At 35.1% G+C, this 27915-nt stretch overlaps 3 protein-coding genes across 3 annotated transcripts in view; all 3 read left to right on the top strand.

The window, feature by feature from the left end:
• LOC149483101 (solute carrier family 22 member 6-like) overlaps positions 1-23287 on the top strand; it is a 102114-nt gene extending 78827 nt beyond the window's left edge. The window contains exon 9 of the transcript XR_016316577.1: positions 23018-23287. The gene's annotated coding sequence lies outside the window, so the exon portion shown is untranslated. The remainder of the gene's footprint in view (positions 1-23017) is intronic.
• On the top strand, positions 83-16992 carry LOC149483103 (organic cation transporter protein-like). Its single transcript, XM_089703176.1, has 7 exons — positions 83-261; positions 472-697; positions 2386-2641; positions 15138-15602; positions 15835-15993; positions 16344-16525; positions 16840-16992. Exons 1-7 carry the CDS (start codon positions 83-85, stop codon positions 16990-16992), a joined length of 1620 nt encoding a protein of 539 aa, XP_089559302.1.
• On the top strand, positions 18749-22938 carry LOC149483102 (organic cation transporter protein-like). Its single transcript, XM_089703493.1, has 6 exons — positions 18749-18849; positions 19400-19625; positions 20014-20269; positions 20940-21581; positions 22258-22439; positions 22700-22938. Exons 1-6 carry the CDS (start codon positions 18764-18766, stop codon positions 22862-22864), a joined length of 1557 nt encoding a protein of 518 aa, XP_089559619.1. The 5' UTR covers positions 18749-18763; the 3' UTR covers positions 22865-22938.
• Positions 23288-27915: the final 4628 nt, after the last annotated feature.

Raw genomic sequence — 27915 nt, 5'->3', positions numbered from 1 at the left:
TGATCGTATTATCAACTTGATTGTGTAGCGTTTGATTATTTTACTTTTGTTGTGGGTATTCGTGGTAAATAGTACGGTTAAAATGGCTGAGCCAGAAAAGGGCGAGAGGAAAGGTGTGGATTTGGATACGATCCTGGTGGATGAGATTGGCCAGTTTGGGAGATATCAGATCTTGACGCTTGCTCTTGCGGCGTTTCCTGTGATTTTCTCAGCGTTTGCTGCAGGAGAATACATCTTCACAACAGCTAGAGTGCCTTCTCGGTAAAATTAACTATAATTTTCAGTTTTAATGTAACCGGATACATAAGAATTAATACAAAACATTTATTAATTTACGATTTATGCAAAATTACGAAAATTTTGAAAATAATGAAAATACCACGGAATATTTAAGTTTTTGTTGGTTACACTGTTAATAACAATTTTCCTGGACGTTTCGTAAGTTTTTCACTGATAATTATTTTATTTCAGATGCCTAATCCCGCAATGTGACACAGAAAACCCGGAATACGCTCCACCATGGATACTAAACGCAATACCAGGACAAAGTTTAAATGATTTTGAAAATTGTGAGAAATTTGCGAACAACTCCACTTTCAGCCAGAGAAATGTGTGTCCAGCGGAATGGTTTAACAGGAATCAAGTGGTTTCTTGCGATTCTTATGTGTATGAAAACACCCTCAGTGTGGTTTATGATGTGAGTATAATATAATTTTATATGAAAGCTTACAGGTGCTTATGGCCTTATGACCGCCTCCTTGGTACAGTGGTTGACGTGTGAGCGTTAAACCGAGCGGTCCAGGGTTTATTCCCGGTGGAGACGAAGAAAAAAAACTTCTTGTCTTAAAGAAAATCGATCAGTGAAACCGATGTATAATGCATCCGCCCCTTACCCTTAACTTCACTTATAGGTGCTTATAGTGCTCGTGGAATTCTGTGTATAGATACTAATAAATGGTAGGTACTAATAAGTTACAAATTTATTCAATTTTCCTCTTTCCTCTGATCTCGAACTTAAATCAAAACGGGAAAAGACTGAGTGAACACAGCTTCTGTTCATTATATTTTTCTGTTTTAGTTATTGATTTCTTTAGAGCAATTCGGCATGTAGATTGTAGAATTCGCTCGCGACCCCCTCAGTTGCTGATACACTTATCATCCTAATCATCAAGCATATTGCTGTATCTTTATTTCCATTAATCGATAGTTGCTAAGAACAGATAATAATAATTATTCTGCTAATAACTTAGGAGGTTACATCTTAATAACTCAGGCCCCGAAATCACAGACATAATAGAAAATCTATTGTGTCGTGGACCGATCGGGCCGTTCGGAGCTCAATGGGTTAAATGTTTGTATTACCAAGGTTCTCATTCTTATGCTTCCAATATTATCACAAAAAATAATAAAAATTTACTTAATCAATTACGTATATTACGTTAAATTTGTTTGTGTATTATGTCCTTAGATTATATCTGAGTATCTTACAATCGGATTATGAATGCTTTAACATTTTAATACTGATAATATAATATGATAATTAATTGTCTATGACAACAATTGAAAATTTATCGCATGTTTTAGCAATTGGATAAACCATATAAGGGCGCTTTTCTACAGAGTTATGTGTTTGCAAAGAAACAACAGTATCGCTTCAAACGCGTCTGAAGCTTTATTTTGAAATGTTTTAGTCAGTAAAGAAAAATCTTCTTATATATAAAATTCTCGTGTCACAATGTTAGTCTGCATACTCCTCCGAAACGGGTGGACCGATTCTCATGAAATTTTCTATGCATATCGGGTAAGTCTGAGAATCGGCCAACATCTATTTTTCATATGTACCACGGGCGAAGCCGGGGCGGGCCGCTAGTATCTTATATATAAAATGCTCGTGTCACAATGTTAGTCTGCATACTCCTCCGAAACGGGTGGACCGATTCTCATGAAATTTTCTGTGCATATCGGGTAAGTCTGAGAATCGGCCAACATCTATTTTTCATATGTACCACGGGCGAAGCCGGGGCGGACCGCTAGTTGTTATATAAATGTTTGAGTTTGAGTTTGAGTTTGAGTATTCTTTCATAATTTCAATCAAATCTTGAATATTTATCGAAACATGCATAAGCAACAACACATTTGCGAATCAATAGGCTTTCTGAATGACAATGATATGAACGATTATAATTTTTTAATGCTGGATAATTACATTTCTATGTTATAAGGTTCTTACATCTTGCTGCTTGCTTTTCCCATTCCACATCAGCTCAAAAAAAAATTCATTTAAACTGCACCATTAATCTACCATAAGTAGCTTCCATTGAGAAGAAACGGCAAGAATTTTTTTATGTAGAATGTAAATTTATGGTTGAAGTATTTTAATTCCAGTTCGACATGGCCTGCAACGAATGGCAGCGTTCCCTGATTGGCACGATCCGCACAATCGGGACACTCCTGGTCCTCCCGGTCACCGGCTACATCTCTGACCGCTGGGGCCGCCGCGTGGCCCTCACGATCAACGCCTTCAACACCGGCTGGATCGGCCTTGTGAGGTCCTTCGTCAATTCGTACGAGTGGTTCTTGGTTCTCGAGGTTTTGGAGTCCACGGTCGGGGCTGGCGCGTATTCATCGTGTTATATCTTGGGTAATTTAGATTTTGGAACTTGCTTATTTCTTCGTAATTGTAATACACTAAACAATCGTTCAAATGATGTATTTTGTTCATTGAATCGATATAGTTACAAATTTTACATCATAAACCAGTATATTTTTTTCGGATCATCACAATCAAAATTTATAAAATGAACATTATATTATAAATCAATTCATAATTTAGTAAAAAGTTGCACCAATTTATGCGATCAAATAGACCTTTTTGTATTATATGTATTGTAGTATATGAATTGTATGTATAGGTATGTACCTACATTCTAATATTGATTTGATATAGGTTTGTAGCGACGACAAGCCAATTTACGAGTTACCGAAATATTTCAAGTGTAGTACCTACTAAGAAAGTTCACACTATAGGTTCACACGGTAACTCGTATATAAACAGTTCGTGCGCTATGCATGAACAGTTAAGGGCTTGTCGGGACGCGGGTTGGTCGCATTAGGTCGAATATTAATTACATACGAATATATATATGTAGTTAACGAAATATAACCTTTGCGTAGTTATTCATCTTTTATTACACCCGCACAAAACAAGCCCCTACATTGGTGACTCCCGACGAAAAGTGAACATTATTAGTGAATTGCATAGATATCGTTTGTTAACAATTAAAAATGAATCCGGCAGTTCCAGTTACAGCAGTTTCGTCGGTACAGTTAAACCTTCTCGAGCAGTTAGCACAACTAAAGCAGCGGGTAAACCAGCTGGAATGTGCAGGCTCGAGAGGCAAATCGTTTAGCGGTCGAAGGTATGGAAATAGCACGCATCGTTTCGCATCTCAAAATCGCGATCGTGCAGGAATATCAAAACAGAAAAATCCCAATTGGCTATGTTTTTTCCATTACCGCTATAAGCACAAAGCCAGCAAGTGCATTCAACCTTGTGCGTGGCAGAAGCAGCAAGAGAGCCGACCAAAAAACTAAATACGGTACAGACAGAGGCGGATGTCTGTTCCACCGTAAATAAACGCCTGTGTATAAGAGATAGAACAAGTAATCTTAAGTTTTTAGTGGACACCGGCGCTAAGTCGAACTATAGACCCATCTCTTTGGCCACGATATTGGCGAAAGTGTTGGACGGTTTGCTGGACAGATATTTATGCAAACACCTAAAGTTGGACGAGGCACAGTTTGGCTTTAGAGCCGGTTCGTCTACCGAAACTGCTGTTTATTGTCTAAAGCAAACGGTCCAATACTACACAAAGAGGAAAAACCCCGTATATGCCTGTTTTCTAGATCTATCAAAGGCCTTTGAGATGGTGTCGTATGATCTCCTTTGGCAGAAGTTAAGGAATAAAACGGAGCTTCCAGAAGACTTAATTGGTGTTTTTGAGTATTGGTATGGCCACCAGATTAATTCGGTGAGGTGGAATAATGTGTTCTCTGAACCGTACGGGTTGGAGTGCGGAGTGAGACAGAGGGGGTTGACGTCTCCTCGGCTCTTTAACTTTTATGTGGATGAGCTGATTGTCGGGCTCAATAGAACTGGTGTCGGCTGCTCGATTGACGGTAAATTTGTCAACAACTTAAGTTACGCAGACGACATGGTTTTGTTGGCTCCATCAATCAGTGCGTTACGAAAGCTTTTAGAAAAGTGTGAAGATTTTGCCGTGGCCCACGGGCTCAGATATAATGTAAAGAAGAGTAACCTTTTAGTGTTTCAATCGCGTGGTTTTAGAGTTGACTCAGTCCCGCCGGTGTTTCTCGACAATACACCATTACAGAGGGTCTCTCAATACAAGTATCTGGGCCACTGGGTCACGGATGAACTCGTGGATGATGCCGACATTGAGAGGGAGAGGAGGGCGTTGGCCGTCAGGGGTAACATGCTGGCCCGTAGGTTTGCACGCTGCTCTCGCGAAGTAAAGGTGAGTCTGTTTAAAGCGTTTTGCCAATCGTTTTACACGTGTAGCCTATGGGTTAGCTACACCCAGAGAGCGATCAATACCCTCCGGGTGCAATATAATAATATGTTTAGGATGTTGCTGGGGTTGCCGAGATACTGCAGTGCGTCAGGAATGTTTGCGGAGGCGCGCACTGACGGGTTCCACGCAATCATGCGGAAAAGAGCAGCATCCATGTTGCGCCGTGTCCGGCAATCGTCCAGCAGCATCCTATCTCTCTTCGTGGATAGATGGGAAAGCAATGTCTTGAGACATTGGAATAAAATCCATGTCTCAAGCACATTATGATTTAAAATAGTATTGTTGATAATGAATTGTGTAATGAATTGTGTAATTTTAATACTAACATAGTTTTTTAAGGTAACATGATACTAACAATTATATGGATATTGCAATTATCTGAATTAAATTAAATAAATAAATAAAAAAAAAAATAATGTTTCAGTTTTACCAGTGTCGAAAAATAACCAATCCGCGAGTGAGTGTACTGTGTAGTGATTATAAAGTGTAGTTTAGTGTAATTAAGACATTTGGTACTGAGTTAATGACTTTAGATCTTAGTTTACGGCGACCGTATAAATGGTTATTTATTATCGCCAATGTTTTTGTTTATAAAGTGCAGATTTTTTTAGCACCCTAAGGCCGATGCATCGCTCGCACTTATGACGGACGCATCGGATACTCATGTAGGTTATTTTTCTAAGAATCTATCTAAGATTGAACGCAAGTATAGTACGTATATAGGGAGTTATTAGCAATTTACTTGGCTATTCGTCATTTTCGGAATATGGTCGAAGGACGACAGTTAGCGGTGTATACGGATCACAAACCGTTAATTTATGCATTTTCTAAAGTAAATAGCGAGAAAGAGTTACCCAGATGTACATGACACTTGATATTCATTAGTGAGTTCACAACGGATTTGAGACACGTAAGTGGGCAAGATAATGTCGTTGCGGATTCGTTATCACGAGTCGCAACAATAAGTTGTCCCACTGTAATAGATTACGCGGAACTTTCTAAAGATCAACAACAAGATTCTTATACGTTATAATTATCTTATTCGAAAGACGCTAATAATAGGTCAAAGAAAATTATGTTACCTGAAAGCGGTACATTTATTAATTGTAATTTAGATAATGATAAAATTAGACCCTACTTGACTGATAAATTTCGACGTTTTGCATTTGATAGTGTACATAATTTATGTCATCCCGGACTACACGCAAATTGATTCAAAATCGTTTTTATTGGCCAAATATGATTCGTCACGTTGGCCAATGGGTTAAAAGTTAAAACATGCATTGAATGTCAACGATCGAAGTTTAATCGACATACAATGTCAGGTTTAGGATCGTTTCTGCAGTGCGATAGGTTTGAACATATTCATGTTGATTTAATTAGACCTTTACCCACTTCACCCGAAGGTTTTAGGACGTATTGCCTAACCATAGTGACAGGGGGACGCGATGGCCGAGTGTTTTCCTACGAGATATATAACTGCTGAAATGATTTCGCGTGTAATATATGAAGGATGGATCTCTCGTTTCGGTTGTCCGAAAAGGCTAACAAGCGATCAAGGACGCCAATTCGAAAGTCAATTATTTGCTACACTAATGAAGTTATTAGGTATTAATAAGTTGCGTACGACACCTTACCACCCACAGTGTAACGGGGCGGTAGAGCGTTGGCATAGGTCGCTTAAAGCGGCATTAACGACTCGCTTATGCAATATATCATCATCTTGGGTTACGGAATTACCAACTGTGTTGCTAGGACTTAGAACAGCAGTAAGAAGTGATACCGGCATAAGCGCAGCAGAAATAACGTACGGAATAACTTTACGATTACCAGGTGATTATTACGATAAAAAATCGAGTTTTGAAATAGATAGCAGTCTTGAGTATGTAAGTAAATTACGAGACTCTATTAGAAAATATCAGTCAGTAGCTATTAGGCAGAATGAAAGACGGAACATATTTATTCACCCCGATTTGCAAAAGTGCGATTATGTTTTTGTAAGAAACGACGCAGTACGTAAGCCTTTACAACCAACATACGACGGTCCTTATCGTGTGTTGAGTCGAGAGGAAAAGGTATTTTACATTCAAATGACTGGCAGGAAAGTTAGAATATCAGTAGACCGTCTAAAACCTGCATATTATTTGAATGATGATAGTGATACGACATCTGGGGCAGATACTAAGGTTCCGTTACAAATTCCAAGTAGCAAATTGCCTAATACACATACCACGCGTAGTGGAAGAGCTATACGATTACCAGTACGATTTAGGTAATAGTATTGTATTTGTAATTGTTTCAACTATTTCATATTTATTAGAATTACGATGATTATAAGTATTCATAAGACTTCATAGAAATGTATAATAAATACTTAGTAATCAACACATCGTATTTAATAAATAATAAACTTAAGAAATTTTGAAACGAGTTCATTGTTTAACGTTTCAAGTATGGTATTTCAAATTTATGTTTGTGTTGAGTTTTGATTGAAATGTTTACTACTTAGAAATTTAAGTACTTTTGATTTATGGCTTATGAGTGTATAGTAATAGCCTTTGTAATATTAAACGATACAAGTGTAAAGAACGTATTGAGATTTGAAATGTTAATGTTACTAAGTGTTAGATGACGTGTAACAATTATCGCACGCCACTTAGAAGAACCAACGCAAGTTTTTGTAATAACGTAAATAGTAACGAAATTAGGTGTTAACTGTTAACCACTTGTATACGTATTGATTGATTTATATTGTGAACATTTTTTTATACTTTATATTGTAAACATTTTGTACCTAACCTTATAGCGACATTTTATATACATCTGTTTATTGTTTAATTTTATTGTAAGATTTTTTTACTTGTATACCTTTTTTATTTTAAGGGGGGAATGATGTAGCGACGACAAGCCAATTTACGAGTTACCGAAATATTTCAAGTGTAGTACCTACTAAGAAAGTTCACACTATAGGTTCACACGGTAACTCGTATATAAACAGTTCGTGCGCTATGCATGAACAGTTAAGGGCTTGTCGGGACGCGGGTTGGTCGCATTAGGTCGAATATTAATTACATACGAATATATATATGTAGTTAACGAAATATAACCTTTGCGTAGTTATTCATCTTTTATTACACCCGCACAAAACAAGCCCCTACATTGGTGACTCCCGACGAAAAGTGAACATTATTAGTGAATTGCATAGATATCGTTTGTTAACAATTAAAAATGAATCCGGCAGTTCCAGTAACAGCAGTTTCGTCGGTACAGTTAAACCTTCTCGAGCAGTTAGCACAACTAAAGCAGCGGGTAAACCAGCTGGAATGTGCAGGCTCGAGAGGCAAATCGTTTAGCGGTCGAAGGTATGGAAATAGCACGCATCGTTTCGCATCTCAAAATCGCGATCGTGCAGGAATATCAAAACAGAAAAATCCCAATTGGCTATGTTTTTTCCATTACCGCTATAAGCACAAAGCCAGCAAGTGCATTCAACCTTGTGCGTGGCAGAAGCAGCAAGAGAGCCGACCAAAAAACTAAATACGGTACAGACAGAGGCGGATGTCTGTTCCACCGTAAATAAACGCCTGTGTATAAGAGATAGAAAAAGTAATCTTAAGTTTTTAGTGGACACCGGCGCTAATGTTTCAGTTTTACCAGTGTCGAAAAATAACCAATCCGCGAGTGAGTGTACTGTGTAGTGATTATAAAGTGCAGTTTAGTGTAATTAAGACATTTCAAAAAAAATTCAAAAAAATTCAAAAAATTCAAAAATTCTTTATTTGGAACATAATAACAAATTGTACATAAACTTAAATTACGATGACATCCGTAAAAGCATAAGAGCTGTGGCACGGATGCCAACGCCCACCTCCATACATAAAATAAGTTCCATCTTAATAATGTAACAAGTTTAACAATAACATGCAAATTAAGTCGGTTATAAATAGATAAAGAAGTAGTACAAAATTCTAGATAGCAGGTGTGTTTGTGAGACTGAAGATGTGTATCCGTGAGTGTGTGAGTATGTGAGTATGTGAGTGTGTGTGTGTGTGAGTATGTGCCAGTGTGTATGGGTTTTTCCAAGTTTTAGACTGTAAATTTAATAATTTCTTCAGTTTCTTCATACGAACGGGACAAAAGCCAATCAAGGACTATATTTTTAAGTTTATAATTACAGAGTGGGTAGATATTTAAAACCTGATTGAGTTTATTATAGATTAAGGAACTAGTAAATGGATAGTGGCGACCAGCTACCGCGGTTCTGCGACGTTCAATAGGACACACCCTGTCATATCTACGCCTGGAATTTATAAGGTTGGGGTCATAAGAAGTATCCAAGTGTTTTCTCATAACAATTTTTAGTATATATAATTGACGTACCGACGGCACTTGGCATAGGGCATACAATTCGCTAGTTGGAAAGCGGAGAGGTTTGTTGGTGATTGTCTTAAGTACAGCCCGTTGGGCTCGTTCCAACCGAATCATCAGAGATTTAACACAACCTCCCCAGGAGGTTAGACAGTAAGAAGTAACAGACTGAATCAGTGCGTAATAGACCGTTTTTAAATAACGGAAGTCTATCACTCCTCTGAGGCATTTGAAATCATATGTTAATTTTCTGACTTTAGAACAAACGGTATCGATCTGTTGCTTCCACGACAATGTTGGATCTATTGAAACTCCCAAATATTTTAAACTAGTGGCTCTCTCCAGATGTGTACAACTACATTGAACAAAAGGGTCAGTTTTGAGACAGTCATGGGCGCAAATGGTGAATGTGAGTGGGGGCATGGACGAAATTTTGGGCGCAAAAGTTATAAATTTACTTTTCGCAATATTGAGGGTAAGAAGATTTTGTTGCAGCCAATGTTGGACAATTTTTAAGGCGTTTTCAGCAACACTACGTACCTCATTCCATGTCTGAGCATAAAGAATCAGAGTAGTATCGTCAGCATACGAAATTATTTTACAATTATTGAGAGAGAGGTCACACAAGTCATTAATGTAGAGTAAAAACAGGGTAGGTCCTAAGACACTGCCTTGAGGAACGCCGAATGAAACTGAAACATACTCACTCTTGACGTTATTAATAACGACACATTGTGTACGGTCAGAAAGGTAACTACTAAATATATCCAGAACAGAGCCTCTGATACCACAACGTTCCAATTTGGATAGAAGAATAGGAATAGAGACAGTGTCGAATGCTTTAGAGAGGTCCAGAAAGAGAGCTACAGTTTTCAGTTGATGCTCAAAATTGTTAATAATGCAATTAGTTAATGACAGTAATGCATCTTCTGTAGATAGGCCCCGTCTAAAGCCAAACTGGTTTTTTGAAAAGACATTATTAGAATTAAGAAATGTTAGGAGCCTGTTATTCAGGACTTTTTCAAAGATTTTGGATAAAGCTGTAAGCACAGATATCGGACGATAATTTGCGACACTATCTCTATTTCCACTCTTATAAATCGGATGGACAACAGCTCTTTTAAAAACAATTGGAAACACGCCTTTTGATATGCAGAGGTTTAGGACATAACAGATAATAGGGGCGAGAACTTGTCTTGCAGATTTAATGACGGACGCGGGAATACCATCCCAGCCAACTGCACATTTGTCTTTAAGGTTGTTAATAATTGTAAGGATTTCTTCGTTTTCAATGTTCAGAAGTACCATTGAATTTACAGGAGTATTTAAAGAGTTTTGTGGAAAGATGTTTGGGTTATTATAATTATTTGAAGTAGCCGATCGAGAATTTTCAATAATTTTATGAGCCATATCCTTACCCACATTCGCAAAGTAATTATTGACTGAATTGACGGATAGACTGGGACAACTACACGAATTTAATAAATCACTTGCATTAGAATCCTTTCTTTTTAGTCCGGATATTTCCTTTATGACATTCCACGCAGCCCTGGGGTTCTTTCTGATTTTCTGGAACTTACTTTGTTCGTATTCTCGTTTAATTTTCTTTAAAAGCTTATTACAGAAAGTACGGTAACGGATGAATATCAATTTGTTGAGAATATTTTCTGGGTGTTTCTTAAATTTGCGATAAAGTTTATCCCTGTGGCGAATACATTTCAGAAGACCGGGTGTAATCCAGGGTTTTATTATGCGTTTTCTACAAGGGATTGTGCGGCTATGAGAAGTAATTATAGAGGATAAGGTGTTAACTAGGTTGGTTGCTGACTCATCTGGATCAGTAGAATCTAAGACAGAGGAAAAATCGGTATTTTCAAGCACGTTCACAACCGAGGGAATATCAATATGAGTATGAACAGAATAATTATTCTTAGATGATTTTGCAATTTCCGCATGTATAAAACATAAAACCGGGTTATGGTCAGTAAACGTAGCATCAAGGACTAAAGTAGTAGCTTTGTATGGCGTACGAAGCATTACATGATCAAGACAATTGCCTTCGCGAGTTGGGAAAAGATGAGCAGGCAATAAAGCGTGTGAGGCCAATAAATTAAGATACTCATCGGTGGAAGGATCTGCGTTATTTGCAATTATATTAATATTGATATCACCGATGACCAGAATACTTTTGTTTGATTTGATAGAAAGGAGCACGTTATCTAGACTCGTAATAAAGGGATCAAGGTTCCTAAAAGAAGGTGATCGATATAACGCTACTACAGCAAGAGAATTAGGAAATTCCAAAATAATACAATTAGCATCATTTAGTGGAGGTAAGGTTACTTTGCAACTTAAACCAGCTCGAACATAGGTGACCACGCCTTCATTTTGAGTAGTAAAATTAGATTGATGGTATTCGTATCCTGGAAGAATTGGAATAAATGGAGCCTTGCTTAACCAGCATTCTGATAGAACAAGGATATCAAGCTGATATCCGAGTCTATGCAGTAAAGTTTGAAAAAGGTTGAAATTACAGTTAATGCTACGGATATTAACATGTAAGACTTTAAAGTCTCCAAAATTTTTAACATAAGAAATGCTATCCTCTGGTTGGCAAAGATGAGAATCAGACACTGAAATATTATCTATATCGTCATTAATAGTATTCAAGTCATTCATTTTATAGATAGAATAGAACAAGGGAATACTAACTGTGATGAAGAACTAAAGAAAACAAATATAAAATCCAGAATAGTTGAGAATGAAGTAAATATTTTGGAAAAGTGTATGATATGTGTAAATGTGGTGTGTGCTAGGTGTGTGAAATATTGTATGTAAAATTCATTATTACAATCAAAAACAATTATCCTACATGTAAAATATATAAACAATTTTTTTATATTATATATATCACTAAGAAGAAACACTATGGAAACACATATTAATAGTCATATTAAAGTGTCCTGTTTCACCTTTGCAATATCCAATTCGGTATTAATTCTTATCAATGGCCCGTTTTCCTTTTTACGAAGAAAGATCTTTCCGTGCGACACCCAACAAAACTTAAAATTATGTGTGTTTGCAAGGTCACGCGATAAGAAAAACAATCTTTTCATTTTGGCCGAAAGATTTTCCGAAATAAAAATATTTTTTGATGGGCCCTTAATATGTAGATGTTCAGTAGAGAGCTTAGACGGTCCTTTATTAAAATTTCGGTACATACTTATAATTTTTTCTTTTAGCAGACAGCTAGTCAGATCAACAATAATTGTCTTTGAAGTGGGCTCCTTGGATTTAATTCTAAAAATGTCTTTCACTTCGTGGGGCTGTACAGCAACATTTAATAATTTAGAAGTTTTTAAAAATGTATCCAGGAGAGAGGATTTTGTCTCTGAGGTACAATTCGGGATATTTCTGATTTCAATGCATGTTGATCTAGATGCGCGCTCAGAAATCTCTAGCCTGTTAATTAAGACATTTGGTACTGAGTTAATGACTTTAGATCTTAGTTTACGGCGACCGTATAAATGGTTATTTATTAAGTATCGCCAATGTTTTTGTTTATAAAGTGCAGATTTTTTTAGCACCCTAAGGCCGATGCATCGCTCGCACTTATGACGGACGCATCGGATACTCATGTAGGTTATTTTTCTAAGAATCTATCTAAGATTGAACGCAAGTATAGTACGTATATAGGGAGTTATTAGCAATTTACTTGGCTATTCGTCATTTTCGGAATATGGTCGAAGGACGACAGTTAGCGGTGTATACGGATCACAAACCGTTAATTTATGCATTTTCTAAAGTAAATAGCGAGAAAGAGTTACCCAGACGTACATGACACTTGATATTCATTAGTGAGTTCACAACGGATTTGAGACACGTAAGTGGGCAAGATAATGTCGTTGCGGATTCGTTATCACGAGTCGCAACAATAAGTTGTCCCACTGTAATAGATTACGCGGAACTTTCTAAAGATCAACAACAAGATTCTTATACGTTATAATTATCTAATTCGAAAGACGCTAATAATAGGTCAAAGAAAATTATGTTACCTGAAAGCGGTACATTTATTAATTGTAATTTAGATAATGATAAAATTAGACCCTACTTGACTGATAAATTTCGACGTTTTGCATTTGATAGTGTACATAATTTATGTCATCCCGGACTACACGCAAATTGATTCAAAATCGTTTTTATTGGCCAAATATGATTCGTCACGTTGGCCAATGGGTTAAAAGTTAAAACATGCATTGAATGTCAACGATCGAAGTTTAATCGACATACAATGTCAGGTTTAGGATCGTTTCTGCAGTGCGATAGGTTTGAACATATTCATGTTGATTTAATTGGACCTTTACCCACTTCACCCGAAGGTTTTAGGACGTATTGCCTAACCATAGTGACAGGGGGACGCGATGGCCGAGTGTTTTCCTACGAGATATATAACTGCTGAAACGATTTCGCGTGTAATATATGAAGGATGGATCTCTCGTTTCGGTTGTCCGAAAAGGCTAACAAGCGATCAAGGACGCCAATTCGAAAGTCAATTATTTGCTACACTAATGAAGTTATTAGGTATTAATAAGTTGCGTACGACACCTTACCACCCACAGTGTAACGGGGCGGTAGAGCGTTGGCATAGGTCGCTTAAAGCGGCATTAACGACTCGCTTATGCAATATATCATCATCTTGGGTTACGGAATTACCAACTGTGTTGCTAGGACTTAGAACAGCAGTAAGAAGTGATACCGGCATAAGCGCAGCAGAAATAACGTACGGAATAACTTTACGATTACCAGGTGATTATTACGATAAAAAATCGAGTTTTGAAATAGATAGCAGTCTTGAGTATGTAAGTAAATTACGAGACTCTATTAGAAAATATCAGTCAGTAGCTATTAGGCAGAATGAAAGACGGAACATATTTATTCACCCCGATTTGCAAAAGTGCGATTATGTTTTTGTAAGAAACGACGCAGTACGTAAGCCTTTACAACCAACATACGACGGTCCTTATCGTGTGTTGAGTCGAGAGGAAAAGGTATTTTACATTCAAATGACTGGCAGGAAAGTTAGAATATCAGTAGACCGTCTAAAACCTGCATATTATTTGAATGATGATAGTGATACGACATCTGGGGCAGATACTAAGGTTCCGTTACAAATTCCAAGTAGCAAATTGCCTAATACACATACCACGCGTAGTGGAAGAGCTATACGATTACCAGTACGATTTAGGTAATAGTATTGTATTTGTAATTGTTTCAACTATTTCATATTTATTAGAATTACGATGATTATAAGTATTCATAAGACTTCATAGAAATGTATAATAAATACTTAGTAATCAACACATCGTATTTAATAAATAATAAACTTAAGAAATTTTGAAACGAGTTCATTGTTTAACGTTTCAAGTATGGTATTTCAAATTTATGTTTGTGTTGAGTTTTGATTGAAATGTTTACTACTTAGAAATTTAAGTACTTTTGATTTATGGCTTATGAGTGTATAGTAATAGCCTTTGTAATATTAAACGATACAAGTGTAAAGAACGTATTGAGATTTGAAATGTTAATGTTACTAAGTGTTAGATGACGTGTAACAATTATCGCACGCCACTTAGAAGAACCAACGCAAGTTTTTGTAATAACGTAAATAGTAACGAAATTAGGTGTTAACTGTTAACCACTTGTATACGTATTGATTGATTTATATTGTGAACATTTTTTTATACTTTATATTGTAAACATTTTGTACCTAACCTTATAGCGACATTTTATATACATCTGTTTATTGTTTAATTTTATTGTAAGATTTTTTTACTTGTATACCTTTTTTATTTTAAGGGGGGAATGATGTAGCGACGACAAGCCAATTTACGAGTTACCGAAATATTTCAAGTGTAGTACCTACTAAGAAAGTTCACACTATAGGTTCACACGGTAACTCGTATATAAACAGTTCGTGCGCTATGCATGAACAGTTAAGGGCTTGTCGGGACGCGGGTTGGTCGCATTAGGTCGAATATTAATTACATACGAATATATATATGTAGTTAACGAAATATAACCTTTGCGTAGTTATTCATCTTTTATTACACCCGCACAAAACAAGCCCCTACAGGTTATTATAGCAATTAACACACAACTTCGTATCTTTTACAGTAACTGAACTGGTGGGACCGAAATACAGAGTGATAGCAGGAGCCACAATGTCCACGCTATTTGCGACAGGACAAGTGATTCTTGGCTTCATCGCTTGGGGAGTCCCATCATGGCGACCTCTCACACAAGTACTATACGCTCCACAGCTTTTAGTCGTTACTTACTTCTGGATTCTATCGGAATCAGTCCGTTGGTTGCTGAGTAAAGGAAAATATGAAGAAGCGGAAACTATTTTAAAGAATGTCGCCAAGAGAAATAATAAAGAGCTATCTGAGAAGTCATTGCAAGCTTTGCGTGAAAATGCAGAATACGAGAAAACGGCTGAAAAGCCAAAGGAAGCGTGGCTGCCTTTGCTTGTTATTCGATCGAAGGTCATTCTTTTTAGATGCTGCGTTTCGCCAATCTGGTGGATCACGAATACGCTCGTGTACTATGGCATGTCTATCAATGCTGTGAACTTATCAGGTAAATGCAGTTGTGTTTATTCAGGTGAATATAATGTAACTGTTAAAAGTATTCTTTTCGTAATGATTACAACTGATTGATTCACTATTTTCAACCATCGATCTAATCCCGTACGAGCGTCCAAAATTCTGGTGTTTATGAATAAAAATATACCAATCAGTAAAATGATAAGTAATGTAAACAGTAAGCAACCAATAGTAATAATTGATAACTTTTATGCATGATTTTTCAGGTAACCGCTACTTGAACTACGTAGCCGTTGCCGCGGTGGAGATTCCAGGTTACTGGACAGCTATTCTACTGTTGGACCGCATCGGAAGGAAGCCGGTGTTGATAACTGCCTACTTCTTGTGTGCTGCTTGCCAGTTTGCATTCGCTTTTATGCCTGAAGGTACGTAACTAATTACTACTGAACTTTCTATGTAATGATCTGTAAAAGATATATGTTAAGTATTTTAATTATCCAATGGATATATTTTTTGGAAATTATTTTGCACGTTGTCTCTATTTTCAAAGTGGGTGGGTTTTCGTAAATGCTTCGAAGACAAGAAGACTACAATATTTATCTTAAAGTGAGGTAAGAGCGTAATATTCACAGTTACTCGACTACAATGATAGAATTGCTCATCGAAATGTAGAATGTTATGTATATGTCAATAATTTGTTAATGCTTAAAATTAGATCACATCTGCAAGTTACCAGTTAAAATATTCTACAAAATAAACAATTTCTTATTTCCAGGTAACGAGGGTCTCTCCTTAGCAATATACCTGATCGGCAAGTATAGTATAGCCGTGGTGATGACGTCAGTGTACGTGTACACAGCAGAGTTGTACCCCACGAAGTACCGTCACAGTCTGTTTGCTTTCTCCTCCATGATTGGAAGACTTGGCTCGATTACTGCACCGCTTACACCAGCTCTGGTAAGTATTCCGATCTAGTAGAGGTGTAAATTGTAAGTTTTAACTTATTCAGGGGCTGATAATAAGCATCCACGAAATAATGACGTCAATTGTTTCCTATCAGGCGACGCGGAAGCTTGTTCATCTTCTATTTTATTAAACTCAGATTCCCACTCGGTTTACTACAAAGTAATAATTTGTGATAATTATTTTTCAATGCGAAAAACAATAAAAATAATACTCACTTATAATAACCACAAGAGCTTCAAAATTATCGGGTATTTTCCGATAGGTTCGTTTACTTGTATACTTATTAATGTTTGCTTTATTCACAGGCCCAAGAAGTATGGGAGCCATTCCCATCAGTGCTGTTTGGTGGCTTCGCGGCGCTGTCTGGTCTGCTGATCTTCACAACACCCGAGACCCTCGGCACGAAGCTGCCTGACACCATGGAGGAGGCTGAACAGCTGGGATCGCGGAGAAATTGATCTCTATTGGTTATTTATTAAATTATTTATGTGATTACTTTGTGTTTTATTTGTTGGACTCAGTAACTCCTATTTATGATTAATGAGGCACTATTGCAATGTAGTTATAAAATCCTGATCCTATCAGATATCATACACAAATAGTATAGAGGAGTTATTAATAAAAAATAACAATTTCAAAATTTTAGTGCCAGTTTTATGACATCTTGAAGTTCAATTTACAATTCCCCTGAATAATTACCTCGTCCGACCTGAATGAAAATATATTTAGAACAAACTCAAGTTTCTCCATGGCAAATATAGAAAATAATAATAGTTAAAAAAACTATATAAAAAACACGCTTTTTATAGAAAACCGAACTAAAAAATAGAAAATTTTATCAAATTAGTGTATTGTCATCGGTCCTCAATAAATCTAAAACTTTGAACGAAATCTGGCCGTTTAAAGTTGGTCAAAATCGCGCCCAAAGAAGTCAATTACAAACAAACATACAGGTGAAGCTAATATAAAGCGTGTAATAAATGAGAATCCCAACACTTTAGTGCTTTATTCTACTGATAGTCATAATATTGCATACTGCATAGTCTTCGAATTAATTTTTCTTTCGTTATTTTTAGTTCGAACTGATACATAAGTTAGAGGAACTTATAAGTATAATTTTTAATTTGCTGACTTATAGCTTTCTTTTTCTAAAGCTGAGCTTTTTAATCTGATTGTTTGTGATTTATTATCGTTTTAATTATTATCAACACCAACAGCAGATAATTTATTATTAACATTGTTTCCAAAATTTTCGACTATTTAATCTACTACAAATACAACAGTCAATTCATGCTTTAGTCACATGTCGTCGACGAGCCGTATCGTTCGCCGTTTTCGATAGAATTTCAGATTATGAGCCTAAAATGCAGAATTTTGTGCCTTCAGTACTAACATTGCCTGATTATCACAATTTTTATAGACTAAATTATTGATAATATTCACACGTGTTCAGACAGTGTATTCATATCTGATTAGATAAAGTTTTTAGAAACTTCGGAAGTTCTCAAAATAGTTAATTTCTCTCCATATTCATATTCATAGATTATTATGATTTTCTTATCAGAAGAGAGAGATTTAGGTAACTTTTGTATTTGTTATTAAGAAATTACAAACTTGCAGCTCTGTTAACAAAAATTTGTTTCTTGCCCTTATCACAACAACTACGAATCACTAGCAATACAAATTGAAAAAAAATATTTTTGTGCTGGATACTGAATAGTCCGTGTATGGAGGATGTCTATAGAGAATATTACAACATCACGCTACGACACAATATTATTTTTTTCATTGCTGTCCCAAAAAGTGATGTAAATTTTCGATTTGCATATGGACCAGAGTTGCATGCGTCTACTCGTGCAAAACATAAAATTCAACCGTTACTGAACTTAATAAAAAGTATTGCTTTAATGGAATTTTATCATTATCTACCACATGTACAAGTCACTGTTAAACTCAGTGCAATGACTTGCGTTTGTTGCGCTTTTCCACGTCACAAAGCCACATAAAATGGAAATATCGTAATTGTACCGGAATCGTTTAATCTGGACTTATCTATTGATTCCCCGACATTCATGATATTATATTTAATCTATGTTAACTAGGTGTAGTTTACATTGAGGTGTCATTGTAACAATGTCTAAGGAAAAGCCCGCATCTGGTCCTCCGAGTGTGTCTTTGGACACTTTGCTGGTGGAAGAGATTGGACAACTTGGAAGGTACCAATGGCGAATGTTAGGGCTTACTGTAGTTATAGTAATATTTGCCGCGTGGGCTGCTGTTGAATATATTTTCACGACGGGAAGGATTCCTACAAGGTAATTATTGCGGAGAATGGAAATTTTGTAAAATTCTTGAATGGTTAAATTGTTGAATGGTTTCGGTAGATATTAAATTAATATGGTTATTACTCAGTTAAAATTATATTATCTAAGATAATTTTTTAATGCTATAAATGCTCTATATATACTTTTTAAATTTATTCTTCCGCTTTATGTTTCATCGATCTCTTAACTTCAAATATAACGTGCGTCGCGTTTGTAGTTTAAATATAATCCTTAATATGATAATTTCAAATTGCCCTTTTGGAAAATTTTATATTTATATTTTAAGTTGTATCTTTCGAAGCTCTGTAATGCTATGCTATACTTACTACTTTATGTCATCTTCCTTAGATTTGTTTGTTTGTTATTTGCCATACTTTTCGGTGACTGATTGACTGATTTTTTTAATTTTTTTTAAGTAATAGTATGCTGTGTTTCTGGCAGTAGATTCTAAACTATTTATCTAGAAAAACGTTTGCCGTGTCAGCTAGTCTAGTATCATAATATGTACATATTATATTTTTCATTATGACGATTCTTGCAGATGTGTTATACCCGAATGTGATAACCTGGAAGCTGTCGAGTTCAACCCATCCTGGATCCTCAACGCAATACCAGCAAGTGGAAGCTCTTTTGACAATTGCAGAAGATTTAGCCCGAGAAATGCATCCGCTTTTAGAGACGTCTGTCCCGCTAATCTTTTTAACCACGAAAGTACCATTGATTGTGAAGAGTTTTTATATGAAAATACTGATACTGTTGTATATGAGGTATGTAAATTTAGACCAAGTATTTTTAATTGAGTGTACCTAGTAATATGATTTTTGTGTTAATCGATTGATGTTAGTAGACACATGCTACAAATTGCTTGCTTACGATGTTAGATTTTAAAAAACTGTTTCATTTTAATACTGATTTATTTCACACGGTATTTAAACATTATTTAAAAGGACTAACCTTTTGATGAATTTGCTGAATTTTATTTTCTTTCAAGTGCTTTCGCTATATCTTTTGTTACTCTGTCAAAAAAATTAATGGATAGCGTGGTTCTCGAGGAAATTTAAAGCACATTGTTATGCTTAGGACAAGTTGGTCGAAGCAGCAGCCATAAACCTTTCGATATATTCTTGTTTACGAATTTCATATTATTGTCAACAGTACGGTCTTGCTTGCAACGAGTGGCAGCGTACCCTGATCGGCTCCATCCGGACGGTCGGCGTTCTCGCAGCTTTACCCATCACCGGCTACATATCCGACCGATGGGGAAGAAGAACTGCCCTCTGTATTAATGCCTTCAATACTGCCTGGATCGGAAGTCTGCGCTATTTCGCGGGAACTTACGTTGGGTTCTTGATTTCTGAAGTGGCTGAAGCAACTTTTGGTTCGGGTAGCTTCTCCTGTGCTTATATATTGTGTGAGTATAATGAAATAGTTATAAAGTCTTATTTAATCGGTGAGAAAACGAACAATTCATTCATACGCACATAGTTTATATGAATATTAGATACTGCTTTCCGGATCGGTGGTAAATGTTAAAAATATGTAATGACGTTTCAAAAGTGCTTCTATAAGAAGTCTAATTGAATAAATAAATGTTTGAGTTTGAATAAGAGATGCAAAAATCTGTCTGTCGATTTTCCAAAAATGTAAACAATATAATATTACGGCATTGAAATTACTCAAGGAAGGAAATAAAAACATTTTTCATCCTGGAAAATACATTGATAATGCTAATCTTTCATCGTTTATGTTTACTGTTTTACTATTGTTTTATAAATTAATGCGTCTAATTAATCTATCAATTATGATAACTGAAAATAATTACATTTTTAGTGTCATTTTAGTGATAAGTATCTATGTTCGAAGACACAAAGCATTAACAAATAGAATTAAAGGAAAAGTTACATTGAAATATTATATAGTATTTAAAGTAGATCACCGATTGAAATTATGTTTCCACTATTCATTTTTCTTCAACTGTTACGAGAATTAAGACTCACTTGAGATATGTATTTCTTTGTGCAGTACATTCAATCTAGTTTCGCCGTTATGTACAGAGTTAAAACAAAATATTTCTATTGCAGTAATGGAAATCATGGGACCAAAATACCGCGTAGCTGCCGGCGCAACTATGAACACATTTTTCTCTGTTGGCCAAATATTCATGGGGCTGATTGCTTGGGGAGTACCCAACTGGAAAACACTAACATTGATATTATACGTCCCACAATTTATAACCATTTTGTACTACTGGAGCATGTTTGAATCAATCCGATGGTACATGAGCAAGGGCCGTTATGCAGAAGCTGAAATAACTCTAAAAAAAGTTGCAAATATTAACGGTACATATTTATCAGATAAATCTATAGAAGCTTTAAAAGCCTCTACTGAAGAGGAGAAAAGGAACGCTCTATTGGATAAAGCGGAAAGGAAATCAGAACCGTGGCTGATTGTCCTTCTGTTCCGACACAAAAGGGTCCTACTGCGAGTTCTAGTTTCTCCAGTTTGGTGGATCACAAATACCTTCATTTACTATGGTTTATCGATCAATGCTGTTAACATGTCTGGAAATAGATACGCGAATTACATTGCTGTAGCAGCTGTGGAAATTCCGGGGTATTGGACAGCTGTTGTTTTAATGAGCAAAGTTGGAAGGAAACCGGTTCTAACCGGAGCGTTTTGGGTGTGCGCTGCGTGTCAAATTGCATACATATTTATGCCACAAGGTAAGATATATTTTCCCTCCCACTATTATTATATTGTAAAAAAATATTAAATTAAAATTTAAGTAAGCGTTATTTAGACTAAGTTTCAGGATTATCTTACACCAGTTTCTCGTGATTAAAACTAGTATGTAAGATACTAAGATAACGCATTTTTATCAGTTGTAAATATTTCCATCCTTTCATTTTATCAATAATTATATTTTTAAGTATTTATGACACACTATTATAATATTGTAATACTGTGCTATTATTCTTATATCTGACTGAATTTAGCATACACGGTATAAGAACGTGAAACATTAGATAACTAGATAGTAGATAGATACGTGGAACTGTTTCATCCTCATTTATAAAAAAAAAATATTTCCTTTCCGATAAAAGTATTTTTTTGTGTACACAAATCTTTATCATATTTAGTAGCATTTTATTCAAATTTGTTTATGCTTACTTAGTATTTTCTAGTGTTTGATAGTATGTATTTTCTTCTTTTTGTTGCATTTAGCGCGGGAAATATCTAATATATTTTTCTTACTTTACTGCTGTAAATGTATCTAATAATAAATACCATTGAACACAAAATGGTAAATAATAGATTAAATGCAATTAAAGCTTTAAAATAAGGAATACTTAATTCTATCACACTTTCACGAACTGATCACAAATCTGTTTTCTTTAGGTCTATACGGTGTGTCGCTAACGGTGTACCTGATCGGCAAGTACAGTATAGCGATGGTGATGACGACGGTGTATGTGTACACCACAGAGCTGTACCCCACGCGATACAGGCACAGTCTGTTCGCATTCGCCTCTATGATGGGGAGGATAGGGTCTATTATTGCACCGCTTACACCAGCGTTTGTGAGTATTTTTAATCGACTTCAAATTCAAATTCAAATTTCTTTATTTACAAAAGGAGGAGGTTCACAATTCGGTCCGTATTATTTTGTATTTAAAATTTCGGTGGGAGTGAAAATGTAAAAGATTTCTGATAGCCTTGGTTTAGTAGTTGGCAGTATAAATTCACCTCCTTTTAAATAAGCTTCGAGTTTTTTATTGTTTCCAATTTCTTCCAATGCTATAAATTAATTAATTACTCAAATGATCTATTTTATTCGCAGGGTGCAGCAATATGGGATGACTTTCCATTTGCTCTGTTCGGTGGTTTTGCATTAGTAGCTGGTCTTCTTGTCCTGGTCACACCGGAGACACTTGGCTGCAAACTACCTGATACTATGGAAGAAGCATCTGATATTGGTCTTAAGAAATCAAAAAGCGATAGTTAAACAGTTACAATTTTAATAAGGGACTGGATTTAGTGTAGTGCTGAAGTGTTCTATATTGTATGTCATTGTTATTTGTTTTTGTGTTAATGTAAAGACTGCTATTTTTTAATTTAAAATGGCGCACTTGTTTATAATGCATTGTGTGATAAATAGTTTTAAGGCTAATAAAAATAAATAATTTGGAAAATCCAAAAGTGCACGCCTCATAATTTTTTTTTAATAAATATTTATTAATTATTATTTTTGTTTATTTAATAACAATTAAACCACATCGAATCAGACCCTGAAAAATGAAAGGGTTCTATTCCTGAGCATACTCAAGCGTAAGAGAAAAAAAAAGACTCGATTAGTAAAGTATTTCGGTCGCTATCGTGTTAACAAGAAAAAGGATCCGCACATACAGACACACGGACGTCCAAGACAGAACTTTTTAGGGTTCCGTAGCCAAAATGGCAAAAACGGAACCCTTATAGTTTCGTCATGTCCGTCTGTCCGTCTGTCCGTCTGTCCGTCTGTCACAGCCGATTTACTCGGAAACTATAAGTACTACAGTGATGAAATTTGATGGGAATATGTGTTGTATGAACCGCTACAAAAATATGACACTAAATAGTAAAAAAAAGAATTGGGGGTGGGGCCCCCCATACATGTAACTGAGGGATGAAATTTTTTTTTTCGATGTACATACCCGTGTGGGGTATCAATGGAAAGGTCTTTTAAAATGATATAAAGTTTTCTAAAAAACATTTTTCTTAAAGTGAACGGTTTTTGAGATATCAGCTCTCAAAGTCGTAAAAAGTATGTCCCCCCCCCCTCTATTTTTATAACTACGGGGTATAAAATTCTAAAAAAAATAGAGGTGATGCATGCTAATTAACTCTTTCAACGATTTTTGGTTTGATCAAAGTATCTCTTATAGTTTTTGAGATAGGTTGATTTAACTGTAATTTATTATATTTGCTGCTACGGAACCCTTTGTGCGCGAGCCCGACTCGCACTTGGCCGGTTTTATTTTAAACTGTTTTTTAACTAGTTTAAATAACAAAAATGACATCAAAAATATCATGAACGTTAAAAATAGTGTTTTTTCTTAATATGTGTGTGTATGTATTATCTTACAAGTTCAATGTATGATACATAAAGACATTTTAAGTTTGAAAAATCAGATGTTTTGCGCGAAGTGACAGTAGTACCCACCTCAACGCTTCGCTTATGAGGCGTGCAATAAAAGGTTATTTCGAAATGGGTTTTTATCATCTCTAACTTTATAAACATGTGGCTTAAAATTGGTTTCAACCTTGTAAATGGTAAAAGGCTATCTTGGGAATAATTTGTGTTATCTTTTGGAAATATAATAATTTGATCATTAAAAGTATCAAATCGCAAATAACATTCATATTCATATTCTAAAATTTCTAAATAAATACTTTCCAAACAATTGGACGCCAAACTGTGTAAAAGAATGGTGTCTGTAAAGGAAAGATTATTCGTCTATTTTTTTGCGGTAAATAAAATTACGTGCTATACATAATCTCGATGAATTGACGAATTCCTGGGTACTTATCTTATTATGGATCTAAATATTTATTTTAACTCAAAATGAACATTATAAGTACCTACCACAGTATAATAATTCTTGCTTGTAGATTTAGTAAACTTATAAAAGCTTTCTAAGTTCAAGATGAGAGTGCGTTTTATGAAACATAGTGGAACATTTTTAATATTTTAATTGGCACAGATTAAGCAGCCGGTATACGCACAACAACCGACCGACGTGACCGCCTCCTCGGTACAGTGGTTGACGCGTGAGCTTAACAACGAGGGGTCCTGGGTTCGATTCCCGGTGGAGACGAAGAAAAAAAAATGCCTTGGTCTGGTAGGACACAGAAGGATCACCTACTTGTCCCTAAAGAAAATCGATCAGTGAAACAGATGTATAATGCATCTGCCCCTTACCCCACTAGGGGAAATGGGACTTCACTTATACAACAAAGTGCTTTCTTTAATTGCATTAATCCAGACACCCAAACAAACTAATCTAAGAACAAGCAATTTTATGTTTTCGGCTTAATACCGGTGAAGGCCATCGATAAGTTTGTAAAAGTATTAAAGGATAATGTTTGATATCGAAAGCGTGTGTATTATCTAAATTGGAGCTATTAAATATTGTCGCTTTTACTTGTGACGTCATGACGTCAGAGTTTAGTCGTAAATTATCAATTCCTTTCTGAGAACGACTTAAACGTGCCGATTTTTAATTTTGCATTAAAAGTTTAATTTTAATTAATAAGGCAAGCATAATAATCCAAATTAATGTATAACATGAAGTTATACTTTATAAAGAAGGAAAACAATGATTAGAAATGCTTATAATAATTTACGAATAACGTTAGATGTCTGTGAATATGGCAGAGCACTTTCCAGCACACCCGAAAAAATGGATTTCCGGTAGCATGCAGCATATTTCTATAGTTCCTGATAGTTTGGTTACTTTTATAAATTTTTCGTAATTATTTTTTGGGCTCCAGAAAATAATTAAAATTTATAAATAAGTAATTGATAATTCACCTAACAGATATTTAATGAGAGCTAACACTAATGATAACGATAGATTTTTAATTGTACTCACTGATAATAATTGTCAATTTGAATAATGGTGTTAATCCGAATTGGCATGTAAAGGTTGCGATTATCTTATCGAAGATATTTACTACTTAATATATGAAATAAAGATAATTTTAATAACGTCTACTGGCGATAAATTTCGTTTGTTTCATTTTTATATATAAAAGAGGCTACTATTTGATATCGGTATTATTTTCCGTATTTTGGAACAAAATATAAAACAGATATGTGTTTTATTTTAGTTTGTAACGAATATTGAACTGAATCAACATTTATGAGTCTTAAAGCTTCGTCATCAGACTTTTATAAATGAAGTTGTTTGGTAAATAAGATTTTCTTACATATTTTATCTTCACTACGTAGTATGAAGTCTTTTACCACCGTCTGTACGCCCCTATACTATCCTTACGCTACGGATGTTGATGCATAAATAGATTGTTTTCGTGACAAACAGAAAACTATGTTCATTGTTCTTCTATACATCAATAAATTGTATCTACCTATACTGATTACCGAGGCTAAAGTATTCTTCTAGCACATAATTTTAGACCTAAAAAGTGGACAGATACACTGATTTAGCAATTTATAACGTTTCCATAAATTAATGATTCAAAATTCTTGATTGCGTTAAAATTACATAAAATAAAAAACTTAACATAAAACAGCAAAAGACAGCCTTAGGTAGGTATACAATATGAAATGTCCTAAATAATGTCCATTCATCGTCGAAACGATATTCTAACATGGATAGATTGCACGTAATATACCTAATAATACCAATACTATTATATCTGTGCTGATACTGATATGAAAAATATACAGGCAAAATATATTCTCTGCTATTTTGCCATAGATATTTTCATTGGTGTAAGTTATAGTAAAACCAAACGCAGGTAATCTTTTGTAAGAGCTAATAAATAACAACATAATTTTCACAATATCCTGTGGCCCTATAGATGCCTAATATCTATACCTAAGTATTCTGCTTCACATATTACCCAAGCAGGTAAAATTCTTGCCAAAGATATTTCGATTGTATTGAATGAAAGAAAACACATTTTATATCACAAATAACGATCCATATTAATATTATAAATGCGAAAGTAACTCTGTCTGTCTGTCTGTTACTCAATCACGCCTGAACTACTGAACCAATTTGCATGAAAGGTATAGAGATATTTTTGATACCCGAGAAAGGACATAGGATAGGTTTTATCCCGGAAATCCTACGGGAACGGGTTTTTCTTTGAAAACGCGAGCGAAGCCGCGGGCGGAAAGCTAGTAAACAATAAAAAACACTTATCTAATTGTAGAATAAAAGAAAAAAAGATACACGACATCAATAAACAAATTTAGAAGACAATAGGCACATCAGTTTAAAAGACAGCACGGAAAAAGTGCTTCAGGTTTTTGCATGGATATCCATGCAATAATAATTACTTATTTTTCAGAAACTGAACGAAACCGAACCTTTTTTCAATCAGGATTAAACCACGGACCACCTGTGAATTGTGATATTTCTCTCTAAATGCATGACATGAGTAAGGATTGTGAAATATAAAATGAGCAAGTATTTTTTTATTAAAATATTTTGGTAGAAGCTGAAAAATAGTACCTACCCTACGGGTTCTTAAACATGTATTAGTTGCGATAGGTCATTTATGTACATAATTTTATTACATGGTTAATGAAAAAGCTGTTAAAATATTTACCGGACGAATGAGTGTTTTAGAGTTCCGTATGCAAATGTTTATAAGCGAAAGGGTTCCGCAAGTAAGAGTAATTGGTAGTGACTATTTAGTAAACTGTGGTAATAGGAATTACTAAGACTCCGCAGTCCGTCTGTATCCTTATACTTGCTGTATCTTAAAATCCGTGAAGTTTTTACTAATGATATATCTGTTGCGTCTACCATAAAAAATACCGAAACAGTTTTTACCGTTTTTTTTTTAGAAAATTGTACGGAATTCTTTACGTGCGCTTGTCAAGTTGAGTTTGAGCATGATTAATGATTATACTATATACATTAGTTAATCTCTGAATCCTTATCAATGAAAGAATTACTTTTTATCAATGATGATGTATCTACAATAAATTTACATTTTGTGTGTTTGTATGTTTAATTCGCTGTTGTAAGAAACTATATAAACGTATATAAGTTTGATAAATATTTATTATATAAAATTATAACACAGAACCTGTACTAATAGTTTTTACATTAATATTTTAAAAGAACTATAACTTCTACCAAAGAACCGTACAATTTATTGGCTAAAAAAGTCGCGGTTCAAACCGCCTATATTTATACCTCACGCCAAGATAGGATTAATATTAAATATTATATCTTTATCTTTATTGAATAAGACGATATTATATCGATCAAAAACACTTGTGTTTATTCTTTATTGAGTACGGAAGAAGTAAAA

The sequence above is a fragment of the Colias philodice genome, chromosome 14 (genome assembly GCF_061535455.1).
Source record: "Colias philodice isolate Cphi_HAF_F1 chromosome 14, ilColPhil1 Martin Lab GWU primary, whole genome shotgun sequence".
NCBI classification, from domain to species: Eukaryota; Metazoa; Arthropoda; class Insecta; order Lepidoptera; family Pieridae; genus Colias; species Colias philodice.
Note: the sequence above shows the minus strand (reverse complement) of the source record. Positions and strands in the feature narration are given on the sequence as shown.

What these genes read in the sequence shown, in the direction of transcription:
- LOC149483103 (XM_089703176.1), top strand. Translation starts at nt 83, where the DNA reads ATGGCTGAGCCAGAAAAGGGCGAGAGGAAAGGTGTGGATTTGGATACG. An exon ending in CCCTCAGTGTGGTTTATGAT is followed by an intron (nt 698 to 2,385) that starts GTGAGTATAATA and finishes TTTTAATTCCAG; the next exon opens with TTCGACATGGCCTGCAACGA. An exon ending in CAATGCTGTGAACTTATCAG is followed by an intron (nt 15,603 to 15,834) that starts GTAAATGCAGTT and finishes ATGATTTTTCAG; the next exon opens with GTAACCGCTACTTGAACTAC.
- LOC149483102 (XM_089703493.1), top strand. Translation starts at nt 18,764, where the DNA reads ATGTTAGGGCTTACTGTAGTTATAGTAATATTTGCCGCGTGGGCTGCT. An exon ending in ACGGGAAGGATTCCTACAAG is followed by an intron (nt 18,850 to 19,399) that starts GTAATTATTGCG and finishes CGATTCTTGCAG; the next exon opens with ATGTGTTATACCCGAATGTG. An exon ending in CACCGCTTACACCAGCGTTT is followed by an intron (nt 22,440 to 22,699) that starts GTGAGTATTTTT and finishes TTTTATTCGCAG; the next exon opens with GGTGCAGCAATATGGGATGA.